Source organism: Balaenoptera acutorostrata, chromosome 17 (assembly GCF_949987535.1).
Source record: "Balaenoptera acutorostrata chromosome 17, mBalAcu1.1, whole genome shotgun sequence".
NCBI lineage: Eukaryota > Metazoa > Chordata > Mammalia > Artiodactyla > Balaenopteridae > Balaenoptera > Balaenoptera acutorostrata.
The window spans coordinates 8368248-8393060 of NC_080080.1; the positions used below are offsets into that span (position 1 = coordinate 8368248).

A 24813-nucleotide genomic window follows, 5' to 3' on the forward strand; every position below is an offset into this window, starting at 1 on the left:
TGGTGATAATGATGATGGTAATGATGATGATGGTGATGATGGTGGTGATGATGGTGGTGGTGATGATGGTGGTGATAATGATGATGGTGATGATGATGGTGATGATGGTGGTGGTGATGACAATAATGGTGGTGGCAGTGATGGTGGTGGCGGTGATGATGGTGTTGATAATGATGATGGTGACGGTGGTGGTGATGGCAATAATGGTGGTGGCAGTGATGGTGGCGGCGGTGATGATGGTGGTGATAATGATGATGGTAATGATGATGGTGACGGTGGTGGTGATGACAATAATGGTGGTGGCAGTGATGGTGGTGGCGGTGATGATGGTGGTGATAATGATGATGGTAATGATGATGATGGTAATGATGATGGGGATGATGGTGGTGATGATGGTGGTGATGATGGTGGTGGTGATGATGGTGGTGATAATGATGATGGTGATGATGATGGTGATGATGGTGGTGGTGATGGTGGTGATGATGGTGGTAGTGATGGTGGTGATGATGGTGGTAGTGATGGTGGTGATGATGGTGGTGACGATGGTGGTAGTGATGGTGGTGATGATGAAAGATTAATAAATCCTTCATTTTTTTCTTATTTAATCATCACAATAATCCTAGGAGATACTCTTATCCTCATTTACAAATGATGAAACTGAGGCTTTGAGAGATTAAGTAAGGAGCAGAGTGGGGAATCTGTGAAAGTTCTTTGAAAACTGTAAAGCTCTGAATAAGTGGGTGATAAAGTCACTGACATTCAAGACAGAGCATGTCTTTGCTAAATCATTAGATTTTGGAATTGAAGGATAAATAGAAGCACAATTAAAGAACGTGGAGCTTCTTGCGTTATGATTATCGTTTATTTACAGACATTTATTCACAGACACATTTTCAGAAATGCAGCCCCATGACCGGGACAGACAACACCAAGTGCAAGCACACTGCCGGCAGCGGCCGCTGTTGGTATATGTTGGTGTGTCGGCCACGGTTCCGGCCCTGATGTGGTTCTTTGGGTTCTTTCTGTCTGCTGCCTGGAATTATAATTCATGTGCCCAACTTAACAAGGAAGTCTGAGTGTCTAATCACTTCCCCCCTTTTTTTTTTTGCTGAGGCTTAAACTGTTTGCTCATTTAAAATAGTAATGTTATGTTTGGTCAACTGACTGCAGTCTTAAGGTTGGCCTCAGCCGTGTTTAGTTTCTAGAGTGGCCGAGAGTGGCCGAGCCTGATTTACATGCTTCGGACAGGATGCCTGTCCCAACGTGCCCTCTTCCAACAGAAAACATCTGCTTGTGGGTCTCCTGCCTTTCCAGCCTCTCTCCCTCCAAGAAAGTGTGCAGGCAAAGGCAGTAACTAGAGAAGGCCTTCATTTACCTTGCAGCCATGAATTGCAACTCGTTTGTCTTGGACCTGCCCTGGGTTTAGATTTCTGCTTTGAAAGTGCTTTCTGGGGAGAAAGGAAGTGAAAGGCAGGCCTTGTTTTTCCCCCCACATCAGCTTCTATTTCTAGAAAGCCGAAGCATCCTGCAGGTCGTAGGGAAAGACAGCAGAGAGAGCTGGAGGCATCAACCAAAGACAATGTAATCATTCACTTGCTGAGTGCCTGCTCACGGCACTGGGCCAGTGTGATGAGCCCTCAGCGTCCATGACGCCATGCTAGGGTCACCAGAGCCCTGCCAGGTCAGTAAGGCCCCAGATCTGGGGTCAAGAAATAGGGGCTCAGAGAACATATGTGACCAACAGATGTAGGGTTGATCCCGATTTTTTTTCTGGATTCAACAACTAGCTCTGTAAGAAGAGGATTCGGTACAGCAAGAATGAATTCTGTCTGTGGGTGTCTGCCACAGAAAGCCAACACCTATGCCCACTGAGCGAATAATGTAACCCCTACATGCCTGTGTATTTATCAGCTGCCTCAGTGTGTGATATCCATTATTCAATATGGCCTTGGCAATGATGCTTCAGTTGGGTGGTGTAGTAGTTTCCCAGGGCTGCCATAACGAATCCCCACAAACTGGGTGGCTTAAAACAACAGAAATTTACTCTCTCACAGTGCTACAGTTCTAGAGGCTAGAAGGCCAAAATCAAGATGTAGGCAGGGCCATGCTCCCTCCAAAGATTCTAAGAAGAATCCTTCTTGCCTGGTCCCAGCTTCTGGTGGTTGCCAGCAGTCCTTGGCTTGCAACTGCATCACTCTGATCTCTGCCCTGTCTTCACATGGCTTCTCCCCGTGTGTACGTGTGTCTCCTCTTCTTAAGAGGAAACCGGCCATGGCATTAGAGTTCACCCCAACCCAGGGTGACATCATCGTATCTAAATAGATCTGAAAAGACCCTATTTCCAAAGACGGTTACAGTCTGAGGTTCCGGTGGACATGAATTTAGGGGGATGCTATTCCACCCAGTACAGGGATTTTTTGTCTTCATTCCACCTTATAAGCCACGTGCTGTGTTCAAGGGCATTTTAAATCCTTTGGAATGGACAGTGCCGTTGATAGTACCTGGGAGCTCACAGGTTTCCTGAAGGAAGAGATGACAGCTGACCCCTCTATGTGGCCTTGGTTTCCAGCCTGTGGCGTGCAGGGATTAGCCTGGCCAACCTTGACCGTCCTCCCCGCTCTGGCAATTGTTGACCTTACAGGGTGGTGGGCACACACCCCGGCGCTGCTACCAGGGCGTCAGGGGTAGTATTCCCATTTTATAGGGGGGGCCGGGGGCTCGGAGAGGGACACTCCCAAAGTCCCAGAGCTGGGATTCAAGTAGCAGGTAGCAGACAGAGCTGGGATTCAGACCAGCTGTGGGTTCACGCCGCCGTGGGATCGCAGCAAGTCCTCACTCCCCCTGGCTCCTGCGCTCCACCTCTGTGGGCAGACACAGAAACTCTGGGGAGCCCAGCAGCCGGATGGCTGCGAGGATGGATGGGAGCAAAGGTGCCCAGGCGGGCGGGGCACACGGCAGGCAGCATCCCCGGCGTGCAGGTGCCTCCAGCGCTGGCCCAGCCCCTCACGGGTCTCTCTCCTCTCTCCCAGTGCCCTCCGCCAGCATGACACGCCTGATGAGGTCCCGCACAGCCTCGGGCTCCAGCGTCACGTCCCTGGAGGGCGCCCGCAGCCGCTCCCACACCAGCGAGGGCGCCCGGCTGGACATCGTCCCCAACTCCGGCGGCACCGGGAGCAGCGCAGGGCCCAACTCCACGGAGGTGTCCTGCTAGGTGGCCTTGGGGACGGCCGCCCCTGGACTCTGGGATCAATCGCTGTAGCTGCCCCTCCTCCGGCCCCTCCCCGCCCCTGCCTGCCAACCACATGTAGCTCGGTATTAATCCAAAGCTTATTTTGTACGACAAAGTGAGATTGGGTTTGTGGAGGGCTCCCTTTCCGGCGAGGGCGGGGCGGGGTGGACCAAAGGGAAAGAAGCATCTCAGTGTCCTTTCTCCACTAGTGAGCGGCCTAGAGGCCACTCTCATACCCTCCCTCAGAGACACCAAGCTGCCAAAAACAAGAAACACAGAGCAAACACTTGATCAATCCAAGGCTAGGCTGACCTGAGCATCCTGGTGCGAAGGGACGTTTTGTTGGAAGCCCAGCCCACCTACTTCCTGTTTCCTTTCCAACTAAAGAAAAAACAGACCCAGTTTCTGGAAACCAAACCCTTTCTGATTTGGAGAGGGGGAGAGCAGGGAATGGTGGCGAGCTCTTTTAACAAAGCCAAACAGGAAGCGGGGAAAGAGGTGGAATTTATGCGGAGGCTCGGAAGTGTTTGGAAGAGCAAATCTCTGTAGTGAACTTGAAGAAGTAGATTTTTTTTTTTAAGCATCTTTATTGGAGTATAATTGCTTTACAGTGGTGTGTTAGGTGGATGGAGTTAGAGTCTGTCATACAGAGTGAAGTAAGTCAGAAAGAAAAACAAATACAGTATGCTAACACATATATACGGAATCTAAGGGAAAAAAAAAAAAGAAGTAGATTTTTAACGTCTGTGCATATATACACACTTTTTAGTGCCGATGCCAGAAGACTGTTTTTCTGGCATTTTTTTAATGGACAACAGAAGCAGGCGACAAAATCTCCCAGTTTTTCAAAGAAATGGTCTTGTCAAACGTTTGGTATCGGGGGTTTGAGGCTTTGATTCTGCTGCCTGCCTCTTCCTCCACGTCGCCTACTTCCTACCCCAAATACATGGAAGGGTGATTATTTCACTCATGGGGAAGATCATGTAGATTTGTAGTTGCTTCTTTGAAATGGAGGGCTGTGCCTGGCTGTGGCCGGGGGAGGGGGGCAGGGGCATTGGGGTGGGGTGGTATTTTTGGTTATTAGATGTAAAGGATTCCTTGTGGTCATGATGGAATCCAGTGCAGTTGTGATTTCAGTTGATCCCATCTGGTTCCCAGGAATCACGTGTGATTGAGTTAAATCTAGCTTCCAATCTTTGACAACCCGGGTTGAATCTGAACTTGACTGCCAAACATTTCTGACCTGGTGACCTTCCGGGATCTTCAGATAGAACTCTTCGCTCTTGTAGGGGGTGGGGATTCCCTTGGGGAGTGGTGGCCCAGAAGATGCAAGGATTCTGGAATGTGTATTCCATGGGATTTCCTTCCCTCTCCTGCCTTCCCCTCTTCCCTGCCCCTCTAACCTCTCGCTGAACGGGGTGGCACCACTGACATTTCTGGGCAACGTCAGCGTAGCTGTCAAGTTCCTGTACTACTTACTGCCTTTTGATTTTGACTTTGGCTAACCGTGGATCTTCTTATAGGAAGTTTGATCAGAGTGAAAGGAACATTGTGACTCAGCCGCCGGGGCCTAGTGGTTACTGGGAGGAATAGGCAAGCCTTCTAGGTAGCTTGGGGGGATAATAGCTCAGTTTATCTGTGACCTACCCCCTGGGAGGCAGAAATGGCTGAATCAGAACAAGCAACTGTTGTGTACAAGTCTTTCCAGAGGAGTTTCTTAATGAGATATTTGTATTTATTTCCAGACCAATAAATTTGTAACTTTGCAGTGGCTTGTGTCTTTTTCCTCCGCCTGAGAGGTCGTGCATTGGGATGGGTCTTTCCTTACCTGGGGCTTCCTACCACACGCCCCTCCCTTTTGGAATTCTTTGCTTTAGAGCATACAGCATCCAGTAAAAATATAATACGAACCACAGATGTAACTTCAAATTTTCCAGTAGCCACATTAAAAAGGTAGAGACAAGTGAAATTAACTTTAATAATTTAACCCAACATATCCAAAATATTATCATTTCAACATAGGATCAATATAATTATGAAGGTATCATGCATTCTTTTCTTCCTCCTAAGAAATCCAGGGTGTGTTTTACATCACAGCACATCTCAATTCAGACCAGCCCTGTTTCAAGTGCTCAATAGCTGAATAATACAGCGACAAAGGGATCAAGCTTTTCAACCTATAATTAGAAGGAAACATCTTTTTTTACATTTTATTTTTATTATGGAAAAGCATGTGGAAAGACCACCCGGTGACAATCCCTGTAATGCTTCGGGCCCTTGTATTTTTTTAAAAACTGTAGACACAACAGGTTTCAGTCAGTACAACCTCCTATTTCTATTTAAAATTAGTTTAAAATTTACAAAACAGTTGCAAAGATAGTACAGAGAGTTTCCATATACCCCACCTCCAGTTTCCCCTATTATTATTAGCATCTTATGTCACTACAGTGCATTGGTCACAACTAAGAAATCAACATTGATAGATTACTATTAACTAAGCTCCAAACTTTCTTGGGATTTCACTAGTTTTTCCCTGTTGTCCTTTTTCTGTCCCAGGATCCCGTCCAGATAGCAGGTTACATTTCGTCATCATGCCTGCTTTGCTTCCTCTGGCCTGTAAGAGATTCTCAGACTATCCTTGCTTTTGATGACCTTGACGGTTTTGAGAAGCCCTGGTGGGGCGTTTTGTAGAACGGCCTTCAATTGAGGTTTGCGTATATGGTTTTCTCATGGCTCAGCTGGGGTTCTGAGTTTTTGGAATGAAGACCCCAGAGGCTCAGTGTCATTCTCATCACCTCGTGCTGTCAGCATGATGGGCCAACGTGATTTAACACGGATGAGGTTGACCTTGATCGTCTGGCTGAGGTTGTGTTTGCCAGGTGTCTCAACTGTTAAGTTACTTTTTCTGCTTTTCCATACTTGTTCTTTTGAAGCAAGTCCCTAAATGCAGCCCATGCTTAACACCCCCCTCCTTTTTAAACAACTATCTTACTGTTTACTATATTGGTTTTTTCTTCACGTACCTTGAAGAGTTTCTTAGCGTAATTAGCTGTAAACACTTTTGCAGCCTGCATCATCGTGCAGCAAGTGCCTGGGCAGGGAAGAATGAGGTGACCGTGTGTGGTGTGCACGTCAGGAAGGGAAGCAGGAAGGGTTTTAACGCATAAAATACAGCGCATAATATTGCCAAAGAAACCACTGATAGTGAAGTGTAGTTCTCCAAATGTTCCGATTGTGTGACGTTTCTTTATTAATAAGTTAAATAGCGATGTGGAGGCAGGTCTCAATATAATTTCAAGGTAGTGACGAGCGTAATAGCACTTCGAGAAAACTGCCACAATTGTGGTAAGAAAAATACATGTGATTTCAACTGGTGATATTTGGGTTGTGGCCCACAATGCCATGCTGCAATTAGAGATTAGTAAAAACAAAGATTCATTTCCCCCCCGTCCAAGCACATGACCCCTGAATTTAATCCATGGATCCCTGGTCCAAGGACCCGAGGTTAAGGAGCCCTCCTTTAGATGCAGGAGGAGAAGCATGTAGGCTCTTCCTTATTCTACGTTCACAGTAAAGGCCTTTTCTGTGATGGATCCTGTGTGAGAGTCAGGAACAAAGGAAAGGCAGGCATAGAAGAGCCAGCAAGGAATCCCCGTGGCAGTGGGTGCATATGTGGCACAGAGACCCCCCCAGACCTGCCACGATCAGCTCCTTGGAGCTCAGGCTTCCATCGAGAGAAATGAGCTGTTGCAGGTGTTTGCATGTATCAGGTGCTATTTAGAGATGGTTTGCCCAGAGGCTGTTTGGCCAGCTGGAGATCTATTTCTGTTTTCCTAGCTGCTTATTTAGGTTTCGATCCCCAGACCCTTGGGTGTCAGCAGCAGCTGGGAGACCAAGTGTGCACCAAGATCAACCACGTGCAGGCTCTACAGGGGCAACAGAGGCCCATCTGCCACCTTCCTCATTCCGATTCTCAGACACAACCTCACTCTTGGTCACTGGATGGGTCCCTAGATACAGCCTAAATCCATCTTGGGCTTCTCAGGCTGCATGGAAACCCTTCAGCTGTGTTCCACATGGAATCCAAGGGCAGAAGGGGAAGCGTGGCCTTATGGGTTTGGAGATGGGATTAGGGAGGGGGCTTAGTGAGCAGATGAGCCTCCTTCTTTCTAAGAACAGATTTCCCTGCATCTCTAAAGCATAAAACGATGGGCTCCTTGACCTTCTGGTTCTTGGACCTGGAACCAAACGGGTCTTTGTGTCTTTCAAGGGTAAGAATTGAATGGGACCAGCTTGATTCAAGTGTCCACTCGCTGTCCAATCAACTATGAGCGTAAGAGCATCTCAAGATAACTGCCACCATTGTGATAAGAAAAATATATGTGATTTCAACTGGTGATGTTAGGGTTCGTGGCCCACCTTTAGGTCAGAGGAGACGTTGCATTGCAATCAGAGGTTAGTTCACACTACTCCCGTCCCCTCCTCCACATACACACGGCAGGATTCCGAGTAATTGATGTAGCTGTAGCTGGTGAATTGCTATGTCCTTTGCCATTAAACCCACTGACAGCCAAACTCCCTGTTGCAGGAAAGGGCCTTCCTCATTCCTGCTCGGAGAAATTTCCTGAACACCCCGCCCTCCCCAGGAAGCACTGACCATATGACCTCATGACAAGGGCACCCTGCAGAGAATGCATCACTAATAACAGCAATATGTAGCGTTTATTATAGTTTCTTTTCCCTTTTTATCTCTATCTGTGAGGATGAGTTATCCTTGCTTCACAGATAAGAAAGCCAAGGCTCACAGAGATGAAGTGGCTTGTGCAGCCATTTCTAAAATGGATTACGTCCCTCTTGTCTGGAAAACCGTTGGCTGAGAGCATGACTAATGCAACCACCTACTGACGTCTTGGGACTGTAGAACATTGGTTAGTTCCTGGGACTAATAAACTGGAGGACCTTGCGGCTTTTACTGCCCATGGGGACATTTGTCCCTCCATTAAGTAGTCCGACCCAGGCGGTGACCAGCCTTTACCGTATCTTTCATCTGGTTCTTAATTCTTCTGTCTCCCCCTTTGCTGGCAGGCTGACATTTTTCTCATTGCCATCAATAAGCCAGGCTTTAGCAGCTTCCTCTTCCTCTTTATGGGATGGACTAAGAAACACACTTTCGCTAGTGGTGTATGAAAAACAAGATTTATCATGGAGATCTGGAAACATTCTTTACAGCATATAATATACGAAACCACACATGGGCTTGGTGCCAGCTTTTTCATCTCCTTAGAAATCATTTTTGCTCAGTTCTACATTGGAGAGAACCCAGGTTCAGCTGGAACTGGGACCTCTGAATACATAGGATGCTTCTGCATTTTCATTTCATCAGTGGAGGGTGAGAGAGAACACTGACTTCTCTGCTATGTGCTTTTTAACCTTCATAATAAAATGCTCTGGCCATGTTCCCTGAATCCCATTTTCCCAAAACTTCAACCACCTGATATCATCAGAAATCTTTCCCAGAGTCTACACATTCATCTTAATTGGAGGCATCCATTGGACTCCATGGTCTGAATTCCAATTTTGAAAAAAGTATGTTTCAGGATAGAAGTGTACTTGGAAATGATTCATGGGGCAATTATTTTTGTACTGGAATGGATTCTCCCCTAGACTTTATTATAATAGCATAACGTGTTTTGGGGGAATTTGGATGAGGGGGATTTAGCTGGAAGGTATCAAATGCATCATTCACTTCATTTACTCAGCCATCTGCACATCTGTTCAAAGAGCTGAGCATGTGCTATGCACTGCACTGGGTTTGGGAGACACCCTTCCTGCCTTCAAGAAGCTGGGGGCTTAATCAAATTACAGCATAAAATGAAAACATAAAAATAAAAAGTTAAGGGATCGAGAAGCATAGGATTGAAATATTAAAGCATTCAACTGAATATCGGTGACACTTTTTCTTTACCTTTGCAATAGGACTAAATAGGTAAAATACGCAGACACAAACACTGACTTCAATTCTTACCATCGCCTTGCGGGTTATTCCCAGTTCATAAGGAAACCGACTCAGCTAAATAATAGATGCGTTTGTTAAGTGCTTACCATGTACCGAGCGCTATTCTAAAGCTTTTCATGCATTTTGCATTTTGGTTATCACATCATCACCCCCACAAGGAAGGTACTGTCATATTTTGCATTTCACAGCTGAGGAAGCGGAAGCACAGATCGGTTAAGTGAGGAATTCCGGTAAAGAATAAAGGATATAAAGATCCACCGGACTCCCAAAGTCAGAACTGGTCCCATTGCGTCATGCAACCTTCCTTATACTTCATTTCACTCCCCTTGGTTCCCAAGGCAGCTGGCAATAGATCTCTATCCACCTATCCCTCCGTCCATCCAACCCCTGCTACCCAGTCCCTGACATGTACAAGGCTCAGAGGATGCAGTCATGGTCTCTGACCTCCAGGTACCCACAGGGCAGTTGGGGATATAAAAAGACATTGAATAAATGAGTAAGTGAATGAATGAATGAATGCCAAATGTTCATTTTATATTTACATGAGATGTCTTCCGGCCTGGACACATTTGTACCCCTGGTGTTTTCTATATGCCAGAATTCATATTTCTCAGTGCATTTCCAAACTTTTAGCTATTTTTATTGTCACGTATAAAATATCTGGGACCTAATTTCCACCATCTGCACATTTATTGTACATGTACAATGTTCCATCATTGCCTCATAATAACTGAATATACAAGAAAACTCACCCAATCCAGTAAGTCACTTTGCTGATGATTTATTGCTTCAAGGCAAAAAGCTATAAACAGGGAATTTGAGCAATGAAAACCCTTCACATTAAATAAACACGTTCCATGCTACACAAATCATGAGAAAAATGAGGACTGTTGTAAAACATGACGGATTGCCCAAGTGCTATTTTTCCTCTATTGGGAAATTCCAAGACATTTCTTCATATGTATTTTTTAGTCACAAAAATGGCAGTAGGAATACTTAAATATTAAGTCATAGTCTGAAAACAGATACACACACACACACACACACATATATATACACATACATACAACACATATGTATATGTGCAGAAATACACAGCTGGCCGTTCTGACCATTCATGATTCCCAGCTGTACAGGGTTATCATTGCAGTTTCTTTGGATCAAGATAAGTCTTTAAAAATCAGTGACCTAATTCAATATAATAGTCACAGGCTGCATTACCTCCCCACAATCTCTAGGTATACACAGCACTTACAATGTCAATGAGAGTCTAGACAATCATATCACTTGAATCTACCTTCTTTGATCACTCTCTGAATCACTTTCAAAGTTAAAATTGCAGCTATTGTCAGTAAAGCACGTCTTGTGCCTTTTGATTTGGGTGTCAGACTAACCTTGGTTTGCAGTCCTGGTAATTCATTAGCTGGTAAGACATTGAGCAAATAACTTAACCTCTAATAGCCTCAGCTACCTTATTTCTAAAATGGGTAAATGATAATAATGCCGTATCTCATAGGTTTGCTCTGAGGATTAAATGAGACAGTGCAGTAAAGCACTCAGTATAAGGCCTGGTAAGTGCTCAACAGATGCTAATGATAAGGTTTAGCAAGCATCAGTGGTTTAGTAAATTCAGGTCTCCTCTTTCCCCTACACACCTACACACACAAGAGACGTTCACTCCAAGCACTTACATGAATTTCTTCACCAAAAGTTGACAAATCTTTAGCATACCTTTCCCTCCCCCCAGAACATGGGGTCACAAGGGACTAGAGTGGCAAGCTTCCTGCTCTATTTGATCCCCCCGCCAACGTGACACTCCGATAGGGCTCATTCAGGCTCTCTCCGGAGGCCTCCCCAAGAGCAAGGCAGAGTGGAATAAGCTGGGATTTGGGTTGCTACTTTGGGGGGACAGATTTCCCAGCCTCTTTGAGTCCCAGACTTTCCACTTATAAAACGGGCAAGAGATGCTTACTCAAAATCGCTGTGATGATTAGTACTATAATTCAAAACTTAAGAGTGCTTGGTACCAAGCAAGCACTCTAAATAAAGGGACAGATTTTCATTATGATTATTATTCTTAACTTTTATTGTCTCAGGGCACACCATGGCTGGGCCCATAGCTCCTTCCCCATGACTTCAAAACATGGGGCTGAGACGTTCCCTCTGGGGCCCGCCTAGGACAGATCCATTTCTCAAACCGGAGCATTCCGGCCATGCCATCCCACCCATTCCCAGAATAAAACCCCCAATTCCTCCAACCAGGCTTCCTATGATCTTGGAAGCCATGCTCACTTTCCCAAACTGGGAGGCAAATTCAGTAAGAACCTAGCTCTCGGGTGTCTGCTGAATTTCAAATGGGGTCAGCGTTCACTTAGTCCTTGTAGTTTGTAGGTGGCAGGTGATTTCACTCTACGAAAATCCAACATGTTCCATGTAGACTTAGAGAAGAGATTATTCATGGGGTAAATTCTCTTCACACAGGAATTCTTGTTTTGTTTTGGTTTTTTTTCCAATAAAAAATGTACATTTCTTTCAATAGTAAATGTCTTTCTATGGCATTTAAGATTTGACTGATAAAAGTCAGGTTGTCATGCACCTTTGGAAGAAAGAGATCTTCTGAATACAAGTAGGAACATGTACACAATTTCCTTTATTCATCAAATACACATTGAGCACCATTGTATGCCTTGCATCGGGCATTCAGGAGGTCACTGTAAGGAGGGCACATTCTCAACCCTTTTTCCCTGTCTAGGAATACCTCTGCTCGCCACCCAGAATTCCCTCATGAATAACCGCACCATCTCTCAGTCTGCAGCACTGGGTAACAAAATCATCTTCAGACACATATGAGAGCTGGTTCTGATTTGAAGGAGGAAACGATCTGTAGGGGATTCATGGATTTTGGTTTAGCCCAGATTTTGTTTGATGCTTAGGCATGTAAATAATCTGAAAGTCAGACACTCTCTTCTCTTGTGAAAAGAGCTAGAGACACAACAATAAGAACCAAAAATGATGCAAGAATAGTCTGTCCTGACATGTTTTCCTGCTCTGACACATTTGGAAGCTCTAAAAGTAGAGGGAAAAGATGGGTTACAGAGTCAATTCAACTTGGATTTGCATTCCGACTCCTCCACTGACCAGCTGGGTGACTTCAGTCAAGCTCCCTTCCCTTTCTGAGCTTCTGTTTCACATTTGTAAGAACAGAAATAATAACGGGCGCTTTTCAACACGACCTCGAAGTTTCCATGAGCTAGTGTTAACGGTTACGTAAAGCACTGAGAACAATGTCTGACACAGAGAAGGTACTATATAAAAGAATTATAGCAGTAAATATTTATATTTTACTAATAAAATAAATAATAGCCTCATTTCCATTAATAGCAACTTTCTCTTCCTTTTGTTGAATAGCTTCAAGCCCTTTCAGCTTTTCATCCCTGTTAAATACACTTCTGTTTTGAAACAACTGGTTAACCTCTGTCTTTGCACCAGAACTGGGTTTTATGGGTCAGTAGGACCCACAGTCTGTGAAGTGGGTCACTGAGGCAGAAAGAGACATGTCCTGGGCCCAGGGACCCTTGCCACCCTAGGCTGATGCAGACTGGACCTACTTCTTGGTTTGTGAAACCACTCCTTGGTTTGACCCACACTCAACCTGGACCCAAGGCTCCCTAAAGAGCACAGGAATGTCACAGGGCACCATTCTCAGGGGTCAGAGACATCACCCCAGGGGACTCTACCAACTCCCATGAGCCCCCATGCAGGGAGAGGATCCAGATGTGAGGAGCCTGGCCGATTGCCCAGCGCCCTGCCCTGTCCACGAGCAGCAGATTCAGGGCTGGGGTCAATCGCTCCTTCTGAAAATTGGCTGACCTTGCTCTGACCCTGGAGTATTGACTGGGGACTTCTCCCAGGAACAAGAAGGAAGTTTATCATCTTGCATTTCTGACTGGGATGAACCCAGTGTACACCCTTCACAGTGCAGGGGTGAAGAGAAACCTAACCTCAACAATGCCCGGAATAATGGATACAATTGTTCATTAAGAAAACCAAACCCAAACAGCCATTCACCTCACTTGGCAAATGTTGGGTGACCTTGGGAGGCACAAATCTTTGGAATGAGGGATACTTTGGTGTGCGGTGGTCAAAACTGTCGATTAGAGTAGTTCTAAATCCCATCTATCCTTCTGAATGGACCCAGAGAGTCTTACGATTTGGTATTTAAAGAAGAAATTAGTGACATTGAATGCCTAGCTGATTCTGTTCCTTGAGACTTGGGCAAGATCCAGCAGGACTTCCAGTGACTTGGACAGGCGGATCAGGTTTGGGTATTGACCAGAACAGCTGGAGACAGGCACTTTCCTTGGAGCGTACGTGGAATTGTCAAGGAGAGGACCCATGGTCTGGGCTTGAGCAGCACCACGATAGGTGCTTTGGGTGGTCGGGGACAGGAAAGGGGGCCACAGGTCTGGATCAGGGTAAGGTGGACAAAAGAAGGCTCAGTGTGGGCCTCAGAAGGCTGCCTGCTTTACAAGCATGGGGCCAGGCCTCGAGCTCGTGTTTTGTGCCTGCCTAATTGGCAATTTCTGAGAAGTCAGGGTAGGAATCCAAGTCGGCAAAAATATCGTTGGGATTCTGACAGCTCAGATTGCAGAAGCAAGCATTAATCCACAGGGCCTGGCGGGAGAAGCCAGGCCCGTCGGGACACTGGAAGGAGACGTCGATGGTTTTGGACTTGTAGGGGATGCAGCACCTGTTGTCCGTGCAGACCCCACAGTACTTGGGCCGGTACGAACGTGTGCTGGTGCAGCCGGCCAGCGTAAAGTTCACGGGCGCTTCTGGCTGGTACACGGCCAGACACTTCTTCCCTTCCTGCAGGAAAGGAGGTTTCAGTTGAGACGCTCAGAGGATCAACAGCCACTTTCTTCCCTCCAAGCCCTCAATTCTTCCCGTTTCACTCTCCACGCACTCCGCCTTACTTTCAGATTTGCAGCATCTTCCAACTGGGAAGGACCACCCCAAATACAGCAAGACCCAGTCTTATTACGCAGGAGGAAACGGAGCACAGGAGGGGAATGCCTTGCTGTGGTGGTGCCTCTCAACCTGCGATTTCCCTTCCCTCCTGTGTTCCTGCCTTGCCAATGGCCAGTCCCTGGTCACTTTCACTAACACGGGATGCCTTTGCGGCTGCTTTAGCCAATCAAGTACCCCTCGCTGGTTAGGGGCAGAACCATCATGGCCTCCCTGATTGGGGGATGCATTTTACCCTAAACTCCTCCTCCTCTGCCTCTGACAGACTCTCACACACACCTTTTCCATGCAATTTATTCATTCACAATCCATGCAACTGGATTGGCATTATCTAAAGGGAGTTCTGTCTCTCCACAGGGCTGTGGGCCACTCGAGAGTGTGGCTCTTTCTGTGTCCCTGCAGTCTAATTCTGTGCCTGGTACCTAGTAGGCACTTACTAAACTCACTGAATGAATGGTTATTGGGGTCTACTATGTACTGGCACCATGCCAGAAACAGGGGTAGAGCAGATCCAGGCGATGTGGGGTGGGTCTGAGGCTTGTATGATTGATCTGAGAGCTCTCTTAGGCACATAATTATGGAAATGAACTTGGGTGGAAAGCATGAGCCAACAGCGAGGGACGTGAATTAGTTCGGTGGTGAACCCACCTCTACCTCGCAAGCACCGTGCATTCACCCAGCTTAGGACTCTGCTCCTCTTTGTCCTGTTGCTGGTAAATTTCCCTTCCATGCTTTCAGTTAAGAGATGTTTGCTGAGTACCAAGCACCAAGAATACAAAGACTAGTAGGGCAGGGGAGATAATCAGAGAGGAAAAAGAGACAAGGGGAGGAACTGTGGGAAGCTAGGCTGTCTTGTCTGCTGGACAACCCTCTCCTCAGCATTCTCAAGAAACCACCAATGCTCCCCAAATGGAATCAGTGCTGAGTTTTTCTTTCTCTTTATCTTTCATGTGACACCAAGGCAGATGACCAGTCCTAAGGCGTTAGCAAGGAGGTCCTGGGTTAAGCAAATCAGATCCATTTCTAACTCCAAGGACCGGGTCTTAGTCTACTGTGATCACTACACCCTTGATCCTTTGTTTTAATTATGTTTGACTCTCCAAGCTGGAAGGGATGTCTGAGATCGGTTCTGGTGTTTTACCAATGAGGGGACTGGGGCTCAGAGATGCAAGGAGATTGGCCATGGTCACACGCAGTCAGCAGCAGATAGGCATTTGACTCCAGCAGTCCTGAGTCCCGCTGTCCCCTACCGCCCCGTGTGGCTGTCACGTGAATGGGGGCTGGCCCAGGAGCAGTCAGTGAGGGGTCCTTGGAATCACCACAGGAGAGCACTTCTGAGGGACCCTGGGATCTCTCCAGAGTCACCTTGATTGTAATAACATGGTCACCACTTCCACTGAGTGAAATTCACAACCCACCAACCCAGTGACACATGTTATCCCAAGAAGCTGCTACAACGTGGGCTTAATTATTATACAAATGGCTCCCCACAAGCAAGCTCAGGAGCCGGGCTCAAAGCCAGGCTTGTCTGTTACGTCCGAGACACCTGCCCCACCCTGGGAGGTGGACCCACCTTGATGTGTGGCCAGAGGTCCACGTCACACGGCCGCAGGTTGCAGAGGCGGCTCTCCTGCTCAGGCCAGCACTGGGCATTGACGTTGGAGATGCGGGTGGAGACCCCCAGGCCGCAGCTGGTGGAGCAGGGGCTCCAGGGGCTGGTGTAGGCTATGCAGTTCCTGTGCCATGGCTCTATCTCATCCATGACCGCTGCGGATGGGAACCAGATGCCCTGTGAGTTTCCAGTCTCTGTCAGCCCCCAATTCCTGTCGTCACCGCCCTAAGGGCTGGGGTCCCTGAACCTCAGGCAGGAGAGAGGTGGGCTGTCCCTCAGCACAGGAGGGCAAGTTGGCTTCTAACCAGCACAGTTTCCCAGGGAGAGGAGGACCGGTCTGAGCTCCTTATACCTCTCCGGGGGGAGGACCATCTTTAGAGACAGGTGGACCTAAGTTCAATTCCTGCTTGACCACCTAGAGGCTGTGTGATTCTAGACAACTCACTCTGGGCCTCAGGGTCTTCACTAGAACAATAACATCTGCCTTGCAGGGCTGGTACGGCAATAAAAGGGTCCAGATATTGACTGCGTACACATCAGGCATCTGCAAGGTGCTGGGAATAAAAGGTTAAAACACACTGTTCCTGCCTCTGCAGAGATTATGTTATGTGGGGAAGGTCAAAGGGAAGTGCCTGCACTGTAGTACTAGTATTTCATCTGGGCGATGCTGCGGGCATCGTGGTTAAGGGGACACACAGGTTTCAGAGGCAAATGGCCTGGGTTCAGCTCTGAGCACTGCCACTTAGTAGCTGGATAGCTTCCAATAAACTAGCTCCCACCTCCATGTCCCCACCTGTCAGAGGGGTTGACAGTAGCACCTCTCTCCCTCCTGTCCCAGGCTGGGGACAGAAAAGATGGGTTCAGACACATGACAGCGCTCAAGCTGTCCCTGGCCCTTAGTAAGCCCTCAGTAAATGTGAACTGAACCCCAACTCTTGGCTGGTTCTATCAGTGCGTGTATCCTGGCATCCAGAACATGGAAAATGGAGTGAGCTAGAGATGGAGGCAGGTAAAAAGCCAGTAAGACCAAGGAGAGATCTCACAGAAAGATGGAACAAGATACCCAAGAGAAAGACTGGAAGAGGAAGCCAGTCCAACCTGGCACACACATGCATGGAAACCACAGAGAGGAACGGGCAGAGACAGCAGGTGTGCAGGGGAGACGGATGAATGAATGCAGGAATAAATGAGTAAGAGAAGAGGATGGACAAGACAGAAGAAAGAAAGAGGACAGAAGAGAGGAGGGTCCGGGCTGGGATGAGCTGGGGCTGCCAGCAGGGACGGAGAGGGCAGTGGGGAGGGATTTGCTTAGAAGGATGAAAGGGCTTTGGTTTCTGGGTCAGCCACTCGGCAGGGGCTCTGCTTGTGCTCGGTCAGAACGGGGTCACTAGGCCACACACAATGACACGATGGGCAGACAGCCGCTGCCCTGCACCCTCACCCCGTGACCCTCCTGTGCTCTGCCCTGGGAGGCCTGCTGGGGACAGAATTTCCCCAGACACCTCCTCCATGGGCAGGGGATTGCTGCTTCAGGGGGCTGCTCAGCCCCACGTGGGGCACCCCAAGCCCCATCCAGAGAGGCTGTGCATCCCTGAACTGTAGGGGTGGCAGTACCACCCTCCTTCCTGGTCCAGTCAGACCCCTGGGGGTGGGCAGCCTGGGGACAGGTCTCTATTCTGGCCTTTACACTCCCCTCTCCCCTCGCCTCCCCTCCCCTCCCTTCTCCTGTCCAGTTTGTTCTTCTCTGAAATCCTCCCCCATTTGGCTTCTGAAACCCTCTTTCTCCTGTATCCGTCCTGCCTCTTGGATTCGTCTTCCTCAGCTTCATTCTCTCTCGCACCTTACATGGTGGTGTCGCAGGACCACATCAGTGGTCCTCCATCGAGGCAATTTTGCCCCCCAGGTCACAACTAGCAATGTCTGGAGGTATATTTGGTTGTCACTACTTGGCTGGAAGGCGCTACTGGCATCTAGTAGGTGGGGGTCAGGTGTAAGCCTTCTCCTACAAAGCACAGGACGGTCCCCTCTATAAAGAATGATCCCGTCCAAAATGCTGTCAGAACAGAGGTCGAGAAACCCTGCTCTACGCAATCTCTCTGAGCAGTCTCACGCACTTATAACTTTAAAAAAACAACCAGTATCCTCAGAACGCCCAAACTCCATTGCCATTTCTTCACTCCCTCATGTCCACTTGCCTGGTGGACACTTTCCTTCTAGAAGTGTCCTCATCTGCTGTCTTCCATGTCATCAGACCCTCCTGGTTTTCCCATTACATGCTTGGCTCTCCTTCTCTGTCTCCCCCTCGGTCTCCTCTTCTGTCCTCCCTCAAACATCAGCCCCCCCCACCTCTGCCCCAGGCCCCCCCAACACATTACCCCTCGGCCATCAGCAGCTCTAGGCCGGAGACTTCCAGAGCTCCCTCTCTGCCCCATCTCCCTCCTCCAGTGCTTCCCCCGCAGGATGCTCCTCTGGGTGGTCTCATGGGCAGGGCACCCAGCCTCAGCCTCAACCTGTCTCCGGCGAGGGGGCTCTCCTCCCCAGAAGTGCTCCCTGCGTTGTGTCCTAAGTGATGACGAGCCCTGGTAGTCTCTGTACTCCTCTCTCTCCTTCCCCCCACCCGTTGTATTGACGCCGAGCCCTTCAGTCTTACTTGTCCAATTCCTCTTGCATCTGTCCCTTCCTTGATACCTCTGCTCCCACTGCCCCAATTCAGGTCTCCTCAGCCCATATATCCATCCATGCATCCCTCCATCCATTCATCCATCCATATGACGAACATTGATTTGGTACCAGCTGAGTGTCTGGCATTGGCTAGGCTCATATAAGCTGTGGGTGAAACGAACAGGTCTGTCCCTGTCCTCTGTTTCCGGAGCTTCCTCTGGCCGGGCTTACCTGGCTGAAGTCTCACCTGTCCATCCATCCCCCAGAGTGAGCGGGAAGCCATCCACTCCCTCTCTGCCCTTCCACCTGCTGCTCAAGCCTCTCCTCCCAGGTACCCACACACCGGTCCTTCCTCCGCCTCCACCCCTCCCCTCCTAAACTCCTTAGTAGGAGAATAAGGAACCACACGTGTCTGCTTCCTTCTTTACGAAGCACTTCCTCCTTTTACGCATGGAGGATCCCATAAGACAGGTGGACAGGTGGTCCTATTTCCATTTTACCAGCGGAGAAATAGGGTCCCGGAGGAGATGTGACTTTCCCAAGGTCACACCGCTCCTGAGTGGTGGACTGGGGACTGGGGGCCGGGGGCTCCTGTCAATCACAGGTGGGCGGTCAGAGCTCCGGGAGGGTCCGCCCCCCCACCCCCGACCCCAGGGTCCGCCCTCCCCCCCGCGCCCTGCGCCCCGCCCCCCGTGCGCAGCACCCACCGAAGGCGCCCGTGTGGCGTGGCGCCGTCTTGCGTGGCCTCCTGGCGTCGTCGTCGCACACCCACTGCTCGCAGCAGCGCCCGGGCACGCTCACCCGCCGGGCGTGGCGGCACCAGACGCGCGGGGGGCGCGCGCGGAGGCAGAGCGGCGTGCAGCCCACCGCGCCGCCCACGCATGTGCAGTTGTACTTGCAGTTGGGCTGGAAGGACTGGCCGTTGTTGTAGCGCACGCCGTCCAGCACGCAGCCCACGCCGACCACCTCTGTGGACACAGGCGCCGAGGGTCAGGCAGGTGGGCTCCGGCGGCCCCCCGCAGGGCAGCCCCGCCCCCGCTGGACCACACCCCCCCATGTTCCCGTCGTAGGGGAGGGGCGAAGGCAGGGCAGTGTGAAGCCACTGGGCCGAGCCCGCGTGGGGGGAGTTCGGTGGGACCTGAGCAGAGGGAGAGCCAGTTCATTTAACCCGCGGAGAAGCCCGCAGTGCCAGTCTGGAGCGGGGTGAGAGGCCGGGACAGGGAGCCGTGTGGCTAGCCCGTTGTCCTATCCCATCAGGTGGCACAACACCTGGTCCTGACAATTTTCTGCCTCCAGGGTCAGGGTTCTGAGCCCAGCAGAAGAGATGTAAAGGCTATTCGAACACTTTGAAACAAAGACTCAGTTCATTCAATGCAAATTTATAGAGTTGTCTAGGTGCTGGGGATTTAGTAGTGAAGCAAGGAGACAAAAAACCACGCCCTCGAAGAGGTTACATTGTAGTGGGGGACAGAGGAAAGACAACGGACCATCTAGAATGCTGATGGGGGCAGTAAAGCAGTTGATGGGATTGGGGGGGCATGGTTTGCAGATTTAAACAAGGTGGGCAAGCAAAGCCTCACGGAGGTGAGGATGCTTCAGCAAAGGTGGGAAGGAGGTGAGGAGGTGAGCTGCCCAGGTCTTGGGGGAGGAGCCTTCCAGGCAGGGAGGGGCTGTAGGCAGGAAGGCCCGAGGTGGGAGCAGCCTGGGATGTGGGAGAGGGCAGGGAAGGGTGACAGAAAGTCAGGAGGCAGGAGATGAGGTGAGAGGGGGCTTCCCTGGAGGCTCAGCGGAAAATACAAAGCTCTTAGAGCTTAGAACTGAGGCTGGCACACAGTAGGTGCTCAATGAGTAACTGTTGAATCAATGATATGAATTATGTTTCACAAAAACACTCGTGGTGCTGAGCTGAGAACAGACTGATGGGGTACGGGTGGTGTCAGGAGTCCACACTAGGAATCCAGGTAAGAGGTGGTGGTGCTTGGACCAGGGAGGGACAGCCAGGAGGAGAAGGGCTCAGCTTCTGGGTATATTTGGAAGGACTCGCTGACAGATAGGATGCAAGGATGAGAGGAGAAGCATCAAGAAGGACTCCTAGTTCTATGTCCTGAGCCTGGAAGGAGAGGGATTCCCTGTCCTCAGAGGAGCAAGGTTGGGGTGGGTGGACTCAAGTTTTTCACTAGACACGAGATGCCCGGTTGCCATCAGAGTGGCCGTGTGGAGCTGGTTCTGCAAGCCTGGAGTTCCAGGAGAGATCTGGGGCTGCTGGGCCCCCACCAGCATTCCCACCCTTGATGTCGGGTCCCACCCTGAGGGCAGTGTCTGGAAGAGCAAGCAGAGAGCCCAGGGCGGCAAGGGCATTCACCCGAGGACGGCTGGTCTGCCAAGAGTTCCAGCTTATCTCCTGGATTCACCTGAAGGTGAATCATCATCATCATCATCATCATCATCATCCCTGTATCCAGCAGGAGTGAGGGTTCTTGGTTGCCTGACCTGCTTTGTGTTAGGCTTCCTTGCATTGCTGACTTCATCCCATAAGGAAACGATACCACATCATCACCTGCATTTTCACCTACAGCAAACCTGAGTCTCAGCGGTGTTGAATCACGCACCTAAGGTCACAGAGCTCGGCTCAGCAGAGCAGTGAGGGCAGCCTGTGGGAATATTGGGGTGACTGCTGGTTTCCTTGGGAGGTGATTGTGCCGGAGAACGTACAGAAAGGAAAGGCACCAGCACTTACTGCCCCTCTGATCTGGAGCCAGGCCCCATCTGGTATCTCATGCGGTCCTCGCAGTGACTGCCCTTGGAGAGCTTTGTTTCCTTCCTTTGGCAGAGACGGGAACTGGGGGTGTGGGATTAGTGCTCGAGGTCACCCAACAGGTGACTGATGGAGCTGCTCCCAAAGCCTGCGGGCTCTGACTCCCCCATCCATTTCCTTCCACCAGACACCGGTAAAGGAGGGGAAATAGGAAAAGCAAACAAAGCAGAGGAAGCACTGGGTGAATCACTCATCTTTGCGTTCTGAGTCACCCCTGGCGGCGCCCTCTTGCTCCAGGGAGTGTGTGCGCGTGCGCGTGTGTATTGGTGGAGGGGGAGACAGGAGTGCTGAAGCCCGTCTCTGCCCCTGTGCGTGGGAACTTTTGGTGGAGAGGGCAGTGCCGGGTGCTGGGAGCCCTTAGCACAGGGGTTCTCAACACCAGCTGCACGATGACACCACTGGCGGAGCTCTTTAAAATTTTGGTGCCCACACCAGGCTCCAGTATATGAGGGTGGACCTGGGTTTCAGTATTTTTATTGTTTTGCCCTTGGTAGCTCCCAGGTGAATCCAGTCTGCAGCCAGGATTGGGAACCTTTGCCTCTAGAAGTTGTTCACGGTCTCCTGGGAGGTTTAGGGGATGGGGACAAGGGATGGATGGCATGTGTGATGGCTGTGGATTGTCCCATCAGCGGACTCTGACACCCCTTCCTGATTCGATTTCTTTCTGACTGATTGAAGGACCAGGTCCTGGCTAGATGGGGAAGCTGGCTGAGTTTCCTTCACCATTCAGACTTGCAAGTCCAGGCATGACCTGGTGGGCTTTCATTTTATTGACGGACTTCAAGGAACTCAAGTCACCTTGCTGTGCCACCTGGACCTTTACTCCCCTTGCCCCACCCCTGGAGGACTGTCACCTGCCTGGGAACAGGGACAGTGGGCCATGCCTTGTAGCCCCATTGCTGTATTATCACTAACCTGTGTTCACCGTGTGAATGAATCAGTGGATGGATGGATGGATGTCAGGTGGGGTGAAACCTACTCTGTATTGGGCTTCTACCGTGTATCAGGCACTCGACATCCTAACCACCCAGAGAGGAAGGCATTATTCATTCATTGCATTTTTCCTTGATGAGGAAACTGACACTTAAAGAGGTTAAGCAGCTTTCCTAAAACCATTGTACTAGTTAGTTGCGGCACTGGGGTTCGAACTTAGGTTGTCAAGCTCCAAACGCCACGCGTGGGTTTTCTACTCCCTCCCTCTTCAGATGGGAGAGTCTGAGCTTGGAACCAGCCCTGCCCCCAAACTCTGAGGATGACCGTGGACAAGGCTAAGGGAACTTCTACAAAGGAAAGCTGAAGCACATGAGATAGTCACCAAGAGCAGCTGACCACATTTTAGGCTTCAGCCTCAACCCCCACGCGAAGCTGGTTCCATCAAGCTCCTTAAGTGACGTGCCCAAGGTCACGTAGCCAGTAAGTGGCAGAGCCAGGAGGCAAAACCCAAGTCTGTCTGCCTGTAAATTTCATGATCCTTCCAGCAAACCACACTGCCCTCAATCCTGACCCAGCTGCATTGAATGCAGAGTCATGTTTTGTCCACCAAAATAGCCAAACAGTTTAATTCAGAGGTCACTCTCGGCCCACAGATGTATTTAGTTTGGCCCATGGAGTGTTTTTAAAAAGAGTTTTGAATGTGTTGCCAACATTTACAAATCATACACAAATCTGGATTTCTTTCTGGATTCACTTGAAAACTGAGCGGACTGGATCAGACCAAACTCACTTTTCTCCCTGGCCTCAGTGGCCAAAGCTTGCAGTCACTAGTTTTCCATAATCCCTGTGATCCTCTCTTTGAGTTATTTGTGCCAGTGTTGCAACTGCTCATTTTTATTTCCTTGTCCTGGCTTAATTACACGCACATCTCTAAGGACAGATTTAGCCTGTCCTGGGGATCGTCCATTGGTTGTTGGCCATTTGCTGACAGATTGTGTGCGTAGAGGAACTCTTCTTTCTCTTTCCCCTCTGGCCCCGAAGCCTCTTCCCCTCTAGCACCTCAGACCCTGGACTCTCTTTCTCGCATTAGGGTCTCATGAATTCAGACTCTATGGCAGCATTTCCAGGAAGATGTTCAGCAGAACACTGGTGAATTTAGTGTGTGTGTGTGTGTGTGTGTGTGTGTGTGCACATGTATGCATGCTGCGTGTGTATCTGAGTGAGTGTGTGTGGTGGGGTAAGTGGGTGATTGGGTAAAAATCTGCCTGGAAAAACGTGTTCACTGTGCAAATAAGTTCAAAAAGAAAAGTCTTCTTATGACAGCTCTCTTTTTGGAATTTGACAATGGACGTGAACGTTTAAAACCTCTGAAAAGTCCTGTTTCACTTATTGAACCTTATTTGTTCCAATGTCTGTAGACCTATATGACCAGAGAACCCTTGGCAAGTGTAGTACTCATTACAGTCTCCTGAAAACCACAGTCTTCTTTTCAAATACGAGGAATGGAAATAGAGACTCATGATGAGGGGGAGCCAAGTGAAGGCAGGAGCTGACATATAAAGAGAGAGGGCTGGGGGTGGATTGGGAAGGTGGGTTTCCAGGCCCCTGGTGGTAAAGGCAGGCAGGATAGGCAGTTCCAGGGTCTGTACAGTCTATGGGTCCATGAGAGAATGTCTATAAAGTTGTGGTGCCTGGCACGTGGTGAGATGTCATTGCAACTTTAGAGAATCGTATAGTCACAATGAATTTCCTTTTAATGACCTTAAAGAACAGCTGTAAAAGGGGAAAGAAATGATGAGACAATCTCATAGACATGGAGGGGATTCTACCACAGGAAGGCTCAGCCTGGTTTCCTTACCTGGCTACGGGGAGAGAGTATATGAGTGACTATATACATTAGCAGTCACTCTCAAACCTGAGTATGAGAATCACCCAAGGAGCTTGTTAAAGTTGTAGATTCCTATCTCCACTTCCAGAGAATTGGAATGAGTAAGTCTGGGGTGGGGCTCAGGAATAACATTTTTAACCAACACGCCAGATGATTCTATGCAGATGGAATCTGCAAGTTCTCACTGAACACAGTTTTGTGGGGCTAATAATGAGTCTCAGTAAAAGGGGGAAAAAATGGAAAGGTGGCAGAATCAATGGTAGTTATTTGGAACGCTAAAGACAGATGACTTGGTATGAAAGTTGAGGCATGAACTGAGGTCAAAAGAGCAGAAAGTGCTCATAAGTTAACCATGATTGTTTTGACTTGGAATTTTGTGCATAACCCTCATTAACAACCCACTTCAGGAAATATAATGGGTTGACTGAGGATGAGAGAGTCTGCTGTGTGTGAATATGCAGTGGGGTGTATTAGAATCACAGTTATGGGGAAAGCTTGATTCAGCATTAAGGGAAGAAGGGAGTTCTTGGGTTTATGAGGCTTTGTGTAACTTTTCAGAAGTTAGGCTGCTGCATCATGATGCCTAGTGACCTCTTTTCATCATGCTGGATCAGGTATCTTGAATAAATGC

The 24813-nt window shown here is 49.1% G+C and overlaps 2 protein-coding genes across 2 annotated transcripts in view; one reads left to right on the forward strand and one right to left on the reverse strand.

The window, feature by feature from the left end:
- NDRG1 (N-myc downstream regulated 1) overlaps positions 1-4997 on the forward strand; it is a 56109-nt gene extending 51112 nt beyond the window's left edge. The window contains exon 16 of the mRNA XM_057531790.1: positions 3030-4997. Within this exon, the coding sequence (XP_057387773.1) occupies positions 3030-3211 (182 nt within the window). The 3' untranslated portion in view covers positions 3212-4997. The remainder of the gene's footprint in view (positions 1-3029) is intronic.
- Positions 4998-11876: 6879 nt separating this feature from the next.
- The window catches only part of CCN4 (cellular communication network factor 4), a 31505-nt gene continuing 18568 nt past the window's right edge, over positions 11877-24813 (reverse strand). Inside the window, exons 3-5 of the mRNA XM_057532069.1 lie at positions 19254-19514; positions 15847-16040; positions 11877-14114 (exon numbers count right to left, since the gene is read on the reverse strand). Of these exons, the coding sequence (XP_057388052.1) occupies positions 13815-14114; positions 15847-16040; positions 19254-19514 (755 nt within the window). The 3' untranslated portion in view covers positions 11877-13814. The remainder of the gene's footprint in view (positions 14115-15846; positions 16041-19253; positions 19515-24813) is intronic.